The 15,460-nt window shown below is 37.7% G+C and overlaps 3 protein-coding genes across 4 annotated transcripts; all 3 read right to left on the bottom strand.

The window, feature by feature from the left end:
* Positions 1-764: 764 nt before the first annotated feature.
* Positions 765-2,063, bottom strand: LOC104607356 (protein PLANT CADMIUM RESISTANCE 2-like). Its single transcript, XM_010272980.3, has 4 exons — positions 1,692-2,063; positions 1,524-1,595; positions 1,209-1,421; positions 765-1,085 (listed from the first exon to the last, which is right to left on the bottom strand). Exons 1-4 carry the CDS (start codon positions 1,921-1,923, stop codon positions 1,009-1,011), a joined length of 594 nt encoding a protein of 197 aa, XP_010271282.1. The 5' UTR covers positions 1,924-2,063; the 3' UTR covers positions 765-1,008.
* Positions 2,064-7,884: 5,821 nt separating this feature from the next.
* On the bottom strand, positions 7,885-8,955 carry LOC104607355 (protein PLANT CADMIUM RESISTANCE 2-like). Its single transcript, XM_010272979.3, has 4 exons — positions 8,656-8,955; positions 8,498-8,569; positions 8,191-8,403; positions 7,885-8,066 (listed from the first exon to the last, which is right to left on the bottom strand). The coding sequence occupies exons 1-4, from the start codon at positions 8,948-8,950 to the stop codon at positions 7,993-7,995; spliced, it is 654 nt and encodes a 217-aa protein (XP_010271281.2). The 5' UTR covers positions 8,951-8,955; the 3' UTR covers positions 7,885-7,992.
* Positions 8,956-14,240: 5,285 nt separating this feature from the next.
* LOC104607354 (protein PLANT CADMIUM RESISTANCE 2-like) lies at positions 14,241-15,460 on the bottom strand. 2 transcript variants are annotated; one of them, XM_010272977.3, is made up of 4 exons: positions 15,056-15,460; positions 14,910-14,981; positions 14,581-14,780; positions 14,241-14,462 (listed from the first exon to the last, which is right to left on the bottom strand). In XM_010272977.3, the coding sequence occupies exons 1-4, from the start codon at positions 15,279-15,281 to the stop codon at positions 14,424-14,426; spliced, it is 537 nt and encodes a 178-aa protein (XP_010271279.1). In that variant the 5' UTR covers positions 15,282-15,460; the 3' UTR covers positions 14,241-14,423. The 2 variants fall into 2 exon arrangements, with proteins under 2 accessions (XP_010271279.1, XP_010271278.1); XM_010272976.2 differs by having other exon boundaries at positions 14,581-14,793; positions 15,056-15,454.

Below are 15,460 nucleotides of genomic sequence, written 5' to 3'. Positions count from 1 at the left end.
TAAATCCATTCACATCCTTATATGAGATTAACCACTCTCACTAGGTAGGGTTTCCATTGGATGATTAGAACAATTAAACATAACTCAAAAGATATAATAGTTGGCTTGCCCCAATTAGAAATGTGACAAATGTCATAAGCTCTTTCTACTTCAATTTTGCCTAACGAGGGCCATGCATTGCACATATCCCAACTGGTAAATACTTAAATCAAACATAAATGAATCATATCAAATCTAATAGGGTTGAATCTATATTAATGAATCAAGTTTGGATCATTAAGAAATTCAATTTGAGTTTGGATAAACAGACACCATTTAATTTAATAAGAGCTGAAATAGCTGAACTGACTTATTGCTTTGTATGGGCTCTCCCACCTTTCCCTTCTTTTACCTACTTTTCCTTCAAATCAAACGCAGCCTTAACGAATATAAATTATTTAAGAGGTTGTCGGTGCCTTGGCTTAGGTAGATACTTGGTTATTCTGAGCGTAGAAAAAAAAATGGACCCAAGTAAATTAATGAACTGGTCCTCCCAAAATGACAATAAGGTGAAGATCCAGTTGTTAAGATGGTGACACTGCCGATTCTTTGTGGTATGTAATAGTAATAGTGTAATGGGTTAATCCCAAAAATAAAAATAAAAATGAAATATATTTCCGACCCCACAAAAAATTAATAAAAGATGCAAAATTGTGTTGTGCCTATATGTCTATGTTTGATTTGATAGAAAAAAAAAGTCGTGATCCACACAGATACAAACAAGATAGCATGACAAAATATCTCGTTTGATATTTATAGACAGATAAGACTTGAGATCCAACCACTCTGGTTTCTGAGAGAGTCATAGAGATAGATAGCTGAACCGGTCTCCTCTCAAAGTTTAATAAATTTCAGTCTGTAACAGTAAGAATAATACAACAGAGACCTTCTCTCTCTCTCTCACACACACAGAACATGTCAGTATGATCTTACTGCTATATAAACGATCATAAATTCACAATTCGACGCTTAACGTGACATGCCGTCTTGAACGACCGGAGCCATCGCCACTCCCCGGCTTTGTCTCTCCATGTTACCATGCCATCCTGCAAATTTGAAGAACCAAAACAGACCCCATTTAGTGCTAAAACGGTAAAACCATCGATCGATCTCCGGCCGGAAGATTGATTTGCAGAGAGATAAAATAGGTAGAGGAGGAGAAAACAGACCTAAAGACATTTCAAATCCACGGTTTTTGAGCTCTCTGTACTCTTGACATAAGGCGCAGGACTCGCAGAAGCAATGAACAAGGCAATCGCCACAGGGGCTCTCCTTCAGCAGGTATTGCTGCCTCAGCTTGGAGCGGTAGAAGCACGAGTAGAAGAAGGGACAACCAGTCACACAGGCGATAAGAGTGTAAAGCGCTCCGTTGGATCCGCAGGCTGCAGTCGTTAGATACCACACCCACTTCATTATTATCATTAATCTGAAGAACCCAGAATCTTGTAAGAACAGAATTCACAAATTCAACTAGTATTACTCACCGGAGGATCCTTTGTCGACGATCTCGGCGATCTGACCGAAAGTAATGCATGGGCACCAACATGTGATGCAACCTGTTCAGGAGGGTAGGCATGCACGGATCCATCAAATTCTGGAAATTGGGTAAGCTTGGAAAATTAAGGAAAAGATAAAGGATGATGAATTCATACAATTGCGGACATCGGAACCACAGTCGCAGAGGCCGGTGGACCAAGGTTGTAGAGCTTGAGCTTGTCTTGTAAAGGCAGCAGGTGGGGGATTCTGACTGTAGTATTGATTCGTTGAGCTCACCGGGATTCCGGTGGTGGCTGTGTTCTGACTGAACTGTGCAGCCGGGGGTGCCGTCGGTGGCGGAGGTGAAGATGAGAACTTCTGATACTCATTTGACTTTGATGAATACATCACTGAATTAATCAGCCAAGATTCGACACGAAACAGAGTTCTGGGGGAGGAATTACTGAGATGAAGATTTTGATCGGAGAACAAGAACTTGGGTTTATATATATAAGAAAAATGAGAGTGGAGAAAGAAGAGAGGAAGCAGGGGTCAAGGTAAGGAGCCAGGAAGGAAGCTACCTTATGGGGGACTTTGTCAACGGTCATGATGTAGATATCAGTATAGGCCGTTGATTTATTCGGTGGGCCGTTGAAAATAGGTGGGACCCGTAATTCAAATTCCAGTCAAGCTGCCAGTAAAATTAAACATTTTCAGGAATTTTTATTTTGGAATTTCTTGCATTTATTGGTATTTTGTTGATGTGATGTCTAATGGTATTATAAACGTTTTCATTAATTGTTTTTCTCGATTTTATAAAGGTTTACTCAATAAACATAATCCAAACCAAACAGCCTCCAAATCATCATTCTGTTGCAACTTTTCACAGAAGAGAATAGGACGGAATCAATGAGAAGTTTCGTGGAAGCTTTGAGTCTAAAGTCAAAGTCAAGGTCAAGCACTAACCCTTATTTCTATTGGGTTGAAATAAGGCAGTTTGATTTTTATGACACAAGAATTATATTTCAGATGTTCACAGAAAAGAGAGAGAGCTTGTCCAAAAAAAAAATGACCATGTTTTATTAGAGGAAACAGACCTAAACTCAATGTTTTTTAGCATAAACCTCTGGTTTAGTAGTTATTGGTATCCTATATTTCATCTCTAATCTAATAATGGATTTCTTGTTAGTTAATTAATTATTTTATGTCTTAATGGGCCTTTTAGGCAGTGCTTGGTTTGATAGATAGGAGAGACACAAAAATATCAGAATTTTCTGTTCTCTCTTATGTTTTTGTCAAACCAAATACAACTTTATGACTTATGTATCTTTTTTATGGTCAAGTTGAGCTTGTGACATTTAAAATGACTACTCCCAGGCCAACATGACTGTATGACACGGGCTATGCCACGCTTGGGTTTTGAGGCCCACGGATTGGCACAAGATAATGTGGGCCATGTTAGCACAAACAACAGCTCGATATGAGACAAAAGAAAGTTAGCCTGTTATGGGTTGCGCCAGCCAGCTGAATAATATAGCTTTTAGGATGGCTCCAATGGCTATTTTACACTTTTTTGGGGTTTTTCTTTTTATAGAAATATATTCCAATAGTTATAAACAGCTAATTTAAATGTATATTTTGGTTTTGGAGGACAGAAAGTGACTTAAATACCTCCCCAACATCTAGGTTTGAAAAATTTTTACAACAATCTATAAGTCACCAATTTAAAAATGTTTGTAGAAATATTATTAGAGCAGGTGCTTTAATTTTTTTTATTCATACAAATAAGATTTGATTTCTACTTTATTAAATCTTCATTCTAGATTTGTCTTCAAATCTGGTATTTGAACTCCAAACGTAATAGTTGTTATATTTGTGTAATATGACATTTTATTAATGACTCTTTCCTTTTATAAAAGAGAATTTTAAGTTTTTCATACTTGAATGGCCATATATTAGCTCAACAATTGCTAAAATATTTTAAATACTTTATATATTTATGGTATTGAAAATAAAGCCATTTCTATTAGTTTTGATAACGCTAATAGTAATAATTTTGCAATAAATGTTTTATAGGGTAAAATACAAAAACCTCCCCTAAGTGTTTTGACAATCATAAAAATAAATAAATACTTGTACTTGATTTGTCTTAAAAACTGAGAAAAACACTTGATAAATCATTTATTGACAACTAGGCGCCACATCAATGGAGCAGTGAATAAACGCTCAACCGTCGGGGGAAGCGTTAAAATAAAGCTTTCCCCAACGGTTGGTGCGCACATAAATCAAACCTACTTTTGTAAATATCAATACATACGAATGAATATGATGAGAAAAATGTTCATGAAACATCTACAGAACAAAACGCATGCTTAATGTGCTTATTTTTTAAATGCCTATTTTGCCCTTATATCTATCTATTTAGATGTAGATTTATTAAAATACCCTCCAAAACACTGTTCATTTTTCTCCAAATAACCGAGAACCAAAGCCACCAACCTTCTCTCTCAAGTTTGTCCCGCTGTCTTTCGTTTGCCATGTCCATCGCATATCCATGGCCTTTCTCCTAAACAAAATCAATTCCAGAGGCTCCTTAGTGTGTCTTGAAAATGTCTTGGTGGATTGGCAACGGTACGGAACCTGCCATCATAGTAAACAAAAGCATCTTAGTAGAATTATCGGAGATCAAGTGCTTTTGGTAAGCAATAATGAAGATCTAAATCCCGTCTGTGCTTCGAGCATCTTTTCTACTTTTCAAGCAATCATCGACCTTATAAATCTCAATAAATGTTTTATCAAAATTTAGAACACCATAATCAAATTAACCATATAAATAAAATTAAAAAAGTTGGAATTACCCGCGTAATTGAGAGTATAAGACAAACCATTGCAGCCACAAATCTTGACACCAAACTTCAAAAACTGGCTTTGCAATTTCTCTAATAGATGGCATATTCTAATGACCGCAACATTCATTAGCATAAGTGTTTGTTGTTGTACAGCTGGACCAACCTATAAATATTCTTTATGGCTGTTTTTCCCCCTGCTTTGATCCACTCCAACTGTGCTCCTTTTTTTAGTCTAATCACCAGTTTCTACATTCCAAGAGCAAATACATTTTGCTGTTAAAAACCAACCGAAGTCTTAACTGTTTAGAAGATGATTCTCACCTGTGTTCGGTTGATGGGTTGAAGAAGAAGAAGAAGAAGAATCATCTTTGTTGTTGAAGTCGAAGCTCATGAGATCGGAGATAGTGTCAAATTCTAATTAGAGGTCTTGTGACGCCAAATTATGACTACACTTCATGGCAATGAACTCGTAGATGATAGCTCCTCCGCACATATTAGGTTCAGATAGAGAAACAAATATCAAAATCAAATGAAACGAGAGTGATTCCACCACACATGCCTATCATTTATAATGCATCTGTTACAATTACATCCTTGAACTATCCATCCAATAATACTAAAATTGGACAAAATCGTAAGTTTTCTTTTTTTCTTTTTGGTGCAAACTTCTCTAATGGAGGGCAAAAGTAAGGACGACGATGAAGAATACATATCGTATGGACGACGATCAAGGGAGGTTTTGTGTTTTACCCTATTCTAAAATATCAATTAAAACTATTTTTAAATAAAAACTATTTTATGTTAGGTGTGCATGTCACATTTTAAATTTAAGTATATAAGAAGCTTTAAATATTATTTCATCTCATATTTCTAAAATCAGAAATTGTCTTAGGTATATTAAAACTTTTGCAATTCAACATATGTTATGTCACATAGTTGTATTTCCTATAAAATAATTCTTACTGATTTTTATAATGAAAATAATGCCCCATAATTTTGTAAGCAAAGAAGTTTGGGAAATTGTAATTGTATATAATTAGTTAATGTTTTATAAAATATAGAAATGATTTAAGATTTAAAATATTGTTAAAGTAATAGAAATTAAATTTAAAAAATATTGGGAAAATATTTCTTCTTTGTATTGCTTTTGCAATATTAGATCCTAAGATTAAGAAAAAATGGTGTAGATAATATATATGAATTACTTGAATCTTATTATGATAATAATATATATGAATATATATGAATTACTTGATCCTAAGATTAAGAAAATGTTTCTTCTTTGTATTACTTAAATCTTATTATGATAATATGGGAATTACTCTTGTAATGGAAAAGATAAAGTTAAAAATTTATTATTTGAAATGTATAATATATATGAATTACAAGAATTAGGACATAGAAAAACTTGTTGTACAGGCTCAACCTAGTGGAACCACTATTTCTAGTAGTGGATTAAATAAAGTTTGGTTATTAATAAGTAAATGACAACAACCAATTACCATTTCAGTAGCAAGTTCATTTTTTGAAATTCACTTTTGTTTACAAGCTAACTTTATATATTTCCTCAACTATTAGGATTACATAGTTTTACTATTTTAGTCTAGTGGAAAGAACATGAAAAAAAAAATGTCTAGTGCTTTCTGGTATCCACCATTGTAATCTAATTTAGTACTAGGATATTGGACGACAAGAAAAGTTACATAAATGACGAAAGTCTAGAGATGTGCATATATTTGAAGAATTGGCTAGAAGCAATTGACAAACTGCAAAATCATGAAGGGCATGATATGTCAATGATGGCAGTTTACCAAATGTAGATGATGCAAATCAAGGTTAAAGAGACAGAGGGTGTGGAACTTGAAGTTGAAGAAAATATTGAAGGCAATGTTTTTTGTATATTAAATAATTGTACAATATTCTTAAAATTATTGTAAATTTTGTTTTTCAATTTATTTAAAAGTTATTTGTGATTTTTTAATGCCATTGTAAATTTTTATTTTCAATTTTGTATTATTTTATTTCAATTCCATTATAATTTTTTTTTCAATTTTATTTTATTACTTCATATATGACCAATTGAAGTATTTTTTTAATATTTTCTATTTTTTTAAATGTTTTATTTTTTATTTTTTCATTTTTACTTAGAAAAAGAAAAAAAAAGTGAAAATGCTTAGAAAAAATTAGGATTAGGCCCATGGGCTGACCCAACCCAGGCTTGTTGCATGCCTCGACCTAGCTCGGGCCCATCTAGGCTCATGTCGCAGGCTGTGCTATGCTTCCCCATTGACGGGCTCTGGGCTAGAAAGGCATGGACTGTCCAAGCCCATGTGTCCGCAAGACACAACCTAATGCCCCAATCCGATGTGGGCAACCTGTAAAAATGGGTTGTTCCTAGAGCTGTAAAACGGGTCATGTCGCTCGTGGCCCGACATGATTTTGAGTCGACCCGACATGAAAAAATGTGTGCCATGCCGAGACTAGGGCTTCAAGTCCATGGGCCGGCATGACTAAGAGAGCCATGCCACCCATGGCCCACGTGTCAACACAACCAAACATGACCCATATATATAATATATATAATATATTATAATTATAATAATATATAATATATAATATATTAATAAAATAAACAATTATATACATCAAAATTCATTTAAAATAAAAATTTTAAGATTTTTTTTTCAATTTTTTAAATAGATGTTTCATAGCTTTAGCCCAATCTACAATCCGACTTAACCCAAGCCAGGCCCATGTAACATACGAGCTCTGGCTGTGGGCCGTGCCAGGGCAACTCCCCAAATTAAATATCATAAAGGACAAAGATATGACCCAGAACTACCCATAGGCCAACAGCACATGACCTTAACGTGCTGGCGGAGCATGGCCCGTTTTACATTATACCAATCACTGTAGCTTGTCCATTGGATATACTCTAGATATGTTCAATAATTAATTTTTCTATAAGACAAAATGTAGTAGACTAGTAGTTGAATCATGAAAGCCATATCAAGGGCCAGGTAAGGTTTGAGGCCCATTCATAAGAAAAAATGTGAGGTCTGAGTTCTGACCTAACATTTGGGCCTGAGCCCAAGATAGAAAAGAATTTTGGGCTTATTTGGCTAACAAATCCCTAATCTTGTAGGGCTATTTTAGCTTGAGGCAGATTTTGTAGGACTATTTGACATGTATGTTTGATTTCTAATATATAAAAAACCAGAAAAGAACCAAACAAACCATGATCTTACTTCTAACCGTTTTGGTGAAAGGTGAATTCGACCATTGGGGACGAAACGAGACCATTGATCTTACTTCTAACAGGTTGAATTTTGGTTAGGTTTTAAGTGCTCAATCCTAGTCGGGCACGAAACTAGACCATTGGGAAAAGCAGCCGGCCGGTGACCAGGAGGATTTGGTCAAGCTTTGCTGCCCAAACCTCTCTCTCTCTCTCTCTCTATGTCTGGTCTGAATTTTAGAACTATGGATTGAAGAGACAAAGATATGTATCATCTCTCATACATTGAAGAGACAAAAATCGATCAATTTTATTTTATTAACATCACATAAAACAGATACAATTAATCAAAGATACATAACTACATAATCAATAAACAGACCCATCAATAATCTATCTCGTCATGCCTTCTTCCACCATTGGAGCCACTGCAATTCCACGATTTCGTTCCATGTTGCCATGCCATCCTAGAAATCAAAGAATAGCAAAGACCCATTAATGGTTTGAACACAGACCGACAGATAAACAGATATGAGATCAATTGATCAGAGATGGTTTTAGTTAGAGAGAGAGAGAGAGAGAGAGAGAGACCTATGGACATGTCGAATCCACGTTTTTTAAGTTCTCTGTATTCTTGGCATAAGGCGCATGTCTCGCAACAAAAGTGAACCAGGCAATCTCCGCAGGGGCTCGACTGCAACGAGTATTGCTGCCTCAGCTTCGCTCGATAGATGCATGAATACATGCAAGCACAGCAAGTGAACCAATTGAGGAATGCGTAAATCGCTCCGCTCATTCCACAGGCTGCAGTCCTCTCACATGCAAAACACAGTCGTCTCAATCCAAACAATCTCAAAAAGCAACCCGTAAATTCAGTGATTTCAAGTGATGTACTCACGCAGTGATCCTTTATCGACGATCTCGGCGATTTGGCCGAACGTGATGCATGGGCACCAACAAGTGATGCAACCTGTGAAAATAGAGCACAGCCCATGAAACGGCAACGAGTGGAATATGAAGAAGACGAAATGAAAGAAACAGAGATAGAGAACATACAGTTGGGAACATCGGCACAACAATCGCAGAGACCAGTCGACCATGGTGTCTGGGCTTGGGGTTGAGTTTGATAGACAGGTGGGGTACTCAGCGGGACCCCGATGACTGGGGGTTGAATGAATTGAGGATCATGTGGTGCTGGTGGTGCCGTGGGCGTCGGAGATGGTGGGAACTGTGGCGGTGGCGGTGCTGAACTTGGTGGTGGTGCGTAACCTGTGTTAGACCAATGCATTTTTCTTTTTTCCGAGGGAGAGAGAGAGAGAGATGGAGTTGCTGAATGCTGACAGCCTGCCATCGTATTTGTATGTTTCGTGTGGGTATTGCTACATTTCCTTTTGTTCTGGTAAACTTCGCTGATTTTTCTTTAGACCGGGTAGTCGGGTAGGGATGTCGACATACCGCGTTACTGTGTATTGCTCTGAAGTCTAAACAAATCCAGAAATGGATTGGATTTGATGGGATAGACCACAATCCGTGAATCCGACACTTAAATGTTGGCTTCAAAGTGGGAAAACAATGGGAAAGAAATTAAACTTGGGTAAATGCCTACCCAATTTAGTTTTAATGCACGGAGAGGCATCGGAAGAAAGAAAAAAAAAAAAAACCAGTTTAACATTACTTGATTGGGTTCTGCAAATCAAACGGTGAGAGAGAGAGAAAGATTTGGGTGACGCGTATTTCAAATTTGGACCATAATTCATAAGTGATCATCAATATCTAATTCATATGAAATTAGATTGGATTGATTTAACATCAAAAGCAGCCGGAGGTTTAACCCAAATTTCCTACTCACTTTTCCTACCCACTCTCTACCCGTCATGAATTATACCTACAAATTTCTCAATTCATAATAGAGATGTGTGATCATAAATCACTGCAGGTAGAGAATAGATAGGAAAAGTGAGTAGGAAATCCTGTTTGGATTTAATGTTTAAACCCTCTATCATAAAGAAAACGCGCTTGTTTTGTGTGGTTATTGTGGATGATTATTTTTTATCATAAAATATAGATTCTAATTTGTGCTGACGGTAACAATTGGAGCCCATTTTCTTGAAAAAACCATTTATGTTTGAAGAATGACTTCTCATCGCTATCTTAAAATAATTTTAAAATTAATAAATTATATTAGTGAAGAAGAGAATATTTACCATACCTAAAGGTTACATTTATCAATCAGTAATAAATCTGCAGCACATCATAGTTGACGTCTTTAACGTTATTAAAGTTTCGATGATAATTATACAACTTGTAGAACAGCATGTGACTTCTTCAACATGACTAGTTGAAATCTTTGTTTACGTGTTGCATATGTTGGTTAAAGTATCATAGTTGGACTTTGAAAACTTCTGGATTCTTCGTTTTCTCTATTTCCTGGATATATTGTTTTTGGTGGGAAGAAAAGACAACCACCCAAGAAGTCCTTATGTTTGGTTTGAAGGAAAATGTAGGGAAAGGAAGGGAAACCTTAATAAACATTGTCTGGGTTCCTTTGTTTTTCCCTACCTTTTTCCTTCAAATCAAACATAGCCTAAGAAAAATGTAATCTAGTTCCAATGGAGGATTTACATGAAAGCAAAAATCACTGCCACTTGATTTCCTTCTCTGCACATGAAAGCAAAAACCAATCCAGGCTCAGCCCAAGCAAGACGTACACTTCAATCCCAGGCCAGGATGAGAGTTGAGACTCCAAGTTGGCCTAAGGTGTTGGACCCGTGCCCAGCCCAACTTAGTATCCCCATCCTCACTCCTCAGAATGGATTCAGGTCAAAGTTGGGGCTTTTCTAGGCTTCGTTATTGAACTAAAAACAAAAACGAAAGGCAGAATACAATTTAATTTGAACCAGTCTTTAGTCTTTCAATTATCGCTTGGGCAAACAAATTATTCATCTGTAGAGCTTCCTCACACTGATAGCACTAACATAGGATGCAATATTACACCGATACATTCACATTTTGGTACTTAAATAGATCAACAAGCTAGCAACCAGATAAATTACCATTGACTAAATCAGAGAACCTTCTTCCACAATCGGAGCAATCGCTACACCACGATTCTGTTTCCCTGGTTAGCTTTCCATCCTAAAACAAACAAAATCATAAATAGATAAATGGGTATGGATGTAAACAAGACTTGGGCCTGTTTGTACGAATTGAGAGCAAATTCTGGTTTACTTTGTTTTTGTTCCTTTGGAATTCTACCTGAAACGTTATGGGTCAATTAATATGATCATCCCCATGCGTACATTTATCTACAGCCAATATGTAAGGCCTGGGGAGGGATAGATGTACACAGCCTTACCCCTGTATATATATATAGAGAGAGAGAGACTTTTTCCAAGATTTGAGCCTCGATTGACACAGGTCACAAGGCAACAACCAAACATTTGGTGGAGGGCGTTGTTGCTATTAGCTCTAATATCACCAACATGTAGGTTGGGGCCATCGTCGTCTGTCCAGATGAGAATAATGATGCTTACACAGATGTGAGACCAAACCACCAGCAATCAGAGCCTGTAAAATTAAACTGTTAATACAGCACCTTTCGTCGGTGTTTTGGCTAAATTTGCCAGACATTTATTCTTGACACTGAATTGAACGTAATCTCAACAGGAGATTGTTGTATGCCTTCAATTCGAAAAGTGAAAAAGTTATCAAGCCAATTTGGTAAATGGTGTGACAAATGATTTTAGTTAGTAAGAAACCATTTCAGACCTAGCTTGAAATTGACTAGGGCTATAATTGCTCCACACAACCTGTGGTAGATCCAAACTGTTCATGAGATAGTGGATCTCTGGATTGGCCCAAATTTGAACAGCCATATGAGCTATTGCCTCTGGGGGTGAGCAAAAGAACCAAAAAACCGGATCGACCGAAATCAAATCGAAAAATCAGTTAATCGAATTGGTCGGTTCAGTATCGATTAATCATTTAAAAAAATTGGTGGTTAATTGAACTGACCGATATATATTTTCATAATATAATATTATATTTTATTTTAAAAAAAATCAAATAAAAATGTTCGACAGTCTGAAAGAGTTCAGACTGCCGAACTGAGAGTTGAGACAGGTTCGCCAATCTGGCACCCAATGGCTGCCAGTCTGAGTCGTCTGACAGACTAACACCCGTTGGCCACTGCGCAGGCCTTCTTTTTCTTTCCCTTTCTCTCTTGGATTCTCACTCTCTCTCTGAACTCTCTCTCTCGCCTCTTAGTCTCTCTCTGAACTCTCTCTCTCGCCTCTCAGTCACACTGAACTCTCTCTCTCGCCTCTCAGTCACACTGAACTCTCTCTCTCGCCTCTCAGTCTCTTTCTGAACTCTCTCTCTCTCTTCTCTCAATCTCTCTCTGAGCTCTCTCTCTCACCTCTCAGTCTCTCTCTGAAGTCTGAACTCTCTCTCTCGCCTTCCAGTCTCTCTCTGAGCTCTCTCCCTCTCTCGCCTCTCAGTCTCTCTCTGAAATCTCTCTCTCTCTCTCGCCTCTCGGACTCTCGCGCTGGTTCTGGCCTTTGGCACTCTGCCCTTCAACCGATTCATCGACGGCCTTCGACACTAGCGATCTGCGACACTGGAGGCTTGGCCTATGGGTTAGAGGCTAATGCATCTTGGCGACACTGGCGATCCCAATATCGTGTTTTTCCTTTTTCTTAATTTTAATGGCATGAAGAACCGAACTACGGTTAACCGGTCCACCAGTTAACCGGTTAACCGGTTGTATCAGTTCAGTTGAATGTAAAAACTGAACCTATCGGTTTGGTCCAGAAAATTACCCCATGGTTCGGTACCCTAATTGCCTCACCTTGTATTGGTGATTTCCATAATATTAGTTCTCCAAATTTTAAATTTTACATTATAAGATAGTAAAGTGGGCTAATATTTGCATGCATTGTAGTGTTTTTTGGGCTGAAAGCCTTTTTTTATATTAATGGAGGGTGGGGATTGGATCTTGAAAACTCTTTTTTCATAGCTAACTAAAGCTCCATTTGATTCACAGGAATAGGATTTAGAATTGGAATTGGGATGGGCTATTCTAATTCCTACCATTTGGTTGGGTGGAATCGGAATCCCATTCCCATTCCTAGTGGAATGGCATTCTCCCATTTGAGGGAACGGCCATTCCCTTCCCCTCGGGAATGAAATCTCATTCCCTCTTATTCTAATTTTCATTCTCATTAATTTCTATCTGAACAAAACAGACTATGGGAATAGCCCATTTTGATTCCAATTAAAAACCAAAGGGACTCTATTGTGATGTGAAAGATTGCAGAATAGATTTACATTATTAGCTTTCCACATATCATTTTTTTGGTGTTGTAAACTTTCCACAGACCAAAAGATGTGTCAAAAAGACATGAAACACCACCAATATTAACTTAGAACATAGAAAACCCACCAAAGACTAGCGTTTAGAGGACTGAAGAAAGAATAGTCTTTCCTTCATATAGTTTTCAGTGAAACTGAAGACTAGGAGGGTGCTTGGGACCAATGCATTGCACGGCCGTTTCGATTCCACCGACATTAGAAAAAAAAATTGGTAAAAAAATCACATTTTGGTAGTCTCTTTCTAAAAGAGCTGGGATCTGCTCCTCACAAATGGACACTTCATAGGTACATCCACCGTGCATTGGGAATATCTTCCGTGAATAATAACTAATAAGTATGGGAGATGTTCCCAATGCATGGTAGGGCGTGCGTGTGTGGCGCCTGAGAGGCGCCAGGTGTGAGGAACAGATCCGATCTCCCTACCAGTTCAAATCAGCCCCTGACAAGACTGCCCCCCACAATGTTCCACAGCATATCCCCGCCGTGTATTGGGAACATCTGATGATATACCCGGAATGATAATATAGTCATCGAGAGATGTTCCCAACACATGGCGGGGATGTGCTGTGGAACGTTGTGGGGGACTGATTCGGTCTCTCAACCTACATCCCCATTTTTTTTTGTGTGTTTTTTTTTTTTCTTTTTCAGAAAAACATGTGTAATGAAACACTTGTAAATGGGAGCCCACTTGTGAAAAAGAACGCATGTGGAATGTTCTTGTCTCAAACGTCCCCTAGCTGAATGATAATGATGTTACTGATGATTGCTCGTAGAAATGGTTACATAGTTCAATGAATTTCTGAACAAAAAAAGAAGAAAGAAAGTTTTGAACTTTCAACAGGTTGATCATAAGTTTATAACCAACCAAGAAAACCATTTGTTCTTAAATGAATAGAAAGGGGCCATGGACCCTTTATTTCCCTCTCCTCTGAAAACCCAATAGATCAGATATCTCCCCTTTTTCATGGCAAGATCTAGAACAACCGAACAAGATAATATTTACTAGATAATCAGATTTAAATTAGTAAACCCTACAAAGTTTTGGGCTTCTATTACTTGTATATGGCACCTTGCTATTTTGAATTATGAGTCCAGCTTGAAACCAATGGACTCTGTTTGGTTTGATAGAATAAAATAAGAAGCAAACAGAAAATTGAGGGGAATTTTCACAAAATCTGCGAAGAACCTTCCTTCGATTTTTCTGTTTTCCTCCTGCTTAATTTGGATCAGACAAAACATAGCCATAACGTACCGATATGATATACAGAGATTATTAATTTCAAACATGAGATTAAATAGACCAAACTTATATCGAAAACAAAAGCTAAACATCGTCCTCAATTCCTCATCACTCCCCACATCTAACAAATTAAAACCTGCATATTTAATACAACAAATAGAACAGTGATCACTTCAGCGGATCATGCCTCCTTGCACGACTGGAGCCATTGTCACTCCACGGTTTTGATTTTGCATATTACCAGACCATCCTGACAAATTAAAATGACAGCAATTTCAATATATAATAAGATGATGATGAAAAGAGATCTAGATAGTTAAAACTAGGTGGGTAAGATGAAATGGTATGAATTAAGTAGAGAAAAGAACCTTGAGCCATGGAGAATCCACGCTGTTTGAGCTCTCTGTACTCTTGACACAAGGCGCAACAGTCACAGCAGCAGTGAACAAGGCAATCAGCACATGGGGTCTCCTGCAGGGAGAATTGCTGCCGCAGCATGGATCGGTAGGTGCAGGAGTATATCCACGGGCAACCCAACAGAACCCAGATGAGAGTGTAAAGGGATGCACTACCAACACAAGCTGTACGTAGTTACCATAAAAGCATTCTCAATCTGTGAATTACATCAATTTCGAAAGCCCAGAACTGCGTAAGATGGATCAATAAAGCACAGAATGAGTAGTACACTGTCACTTACAGGAGGATCCTTTGCTGACGATTTCGGCGATGCGGCCAAACGTAATGCATGGGCACCAAAGCGTCAGACAACCTGTTATTTAAAAGGAATGTATTATGAGGTTTTGGTGATGTATAATGGGAAAGTTAGGTTGAGTCAATACTCACAGCTCTCACAGTCGTTGAAGCAGTCGAAGAGGCCGCTTGACCAAGGATACTGAGCTTGAGAATGGATTGGAATCACATTTAGGGGATTCTGCTGGCTTATGTTGGGCGGAAACTGAGCAGGTAAAGAATAAACTGGAATCTCAGCCGGATAATTCTGAACATTGTTAGGTTGAGAATAAACTGGAATCGCAGCCGGATAATTCTGAACATTGTTTGTGGAATACATGTTTCCACACTTACTACACAGATAGATGGAGAGAGAGAGATATGAATGGGGGGCGAGAATTAGGTTAATAGGTTGTGCGCTATATCAAAGGTTAAAGGGGCAGGAGGTCAACTGGTGAAGTCGTTGCCCGTTGGAGAGGGCTGGAGCAAATTAAAGTAAAGGTTAAGTCGTCGATCTCC

Source organism: Nelumbo nucifera, chromosome 4 (genome assembly GCF_055504915.1).
Source record: "Nelumbo nucifera cultivar China Antique chromosome 4, China Antique-T2T, whole genome shotgun sequence".
In the NCBI taxonomy this organism is placed as follows: domain Eukaryota; kingdom Viridiplantae; phylum Streptophyta; class Magnoliopsida; order Proteales; family Nelumbonaceae; genus Nelumbo; species Nelumbo nucifera.
The sequence above is the reverse complement of the archived record's forward strand: the minus strand, read 5'-3'. Positions and strand labels throughout refer to the sequence as shown.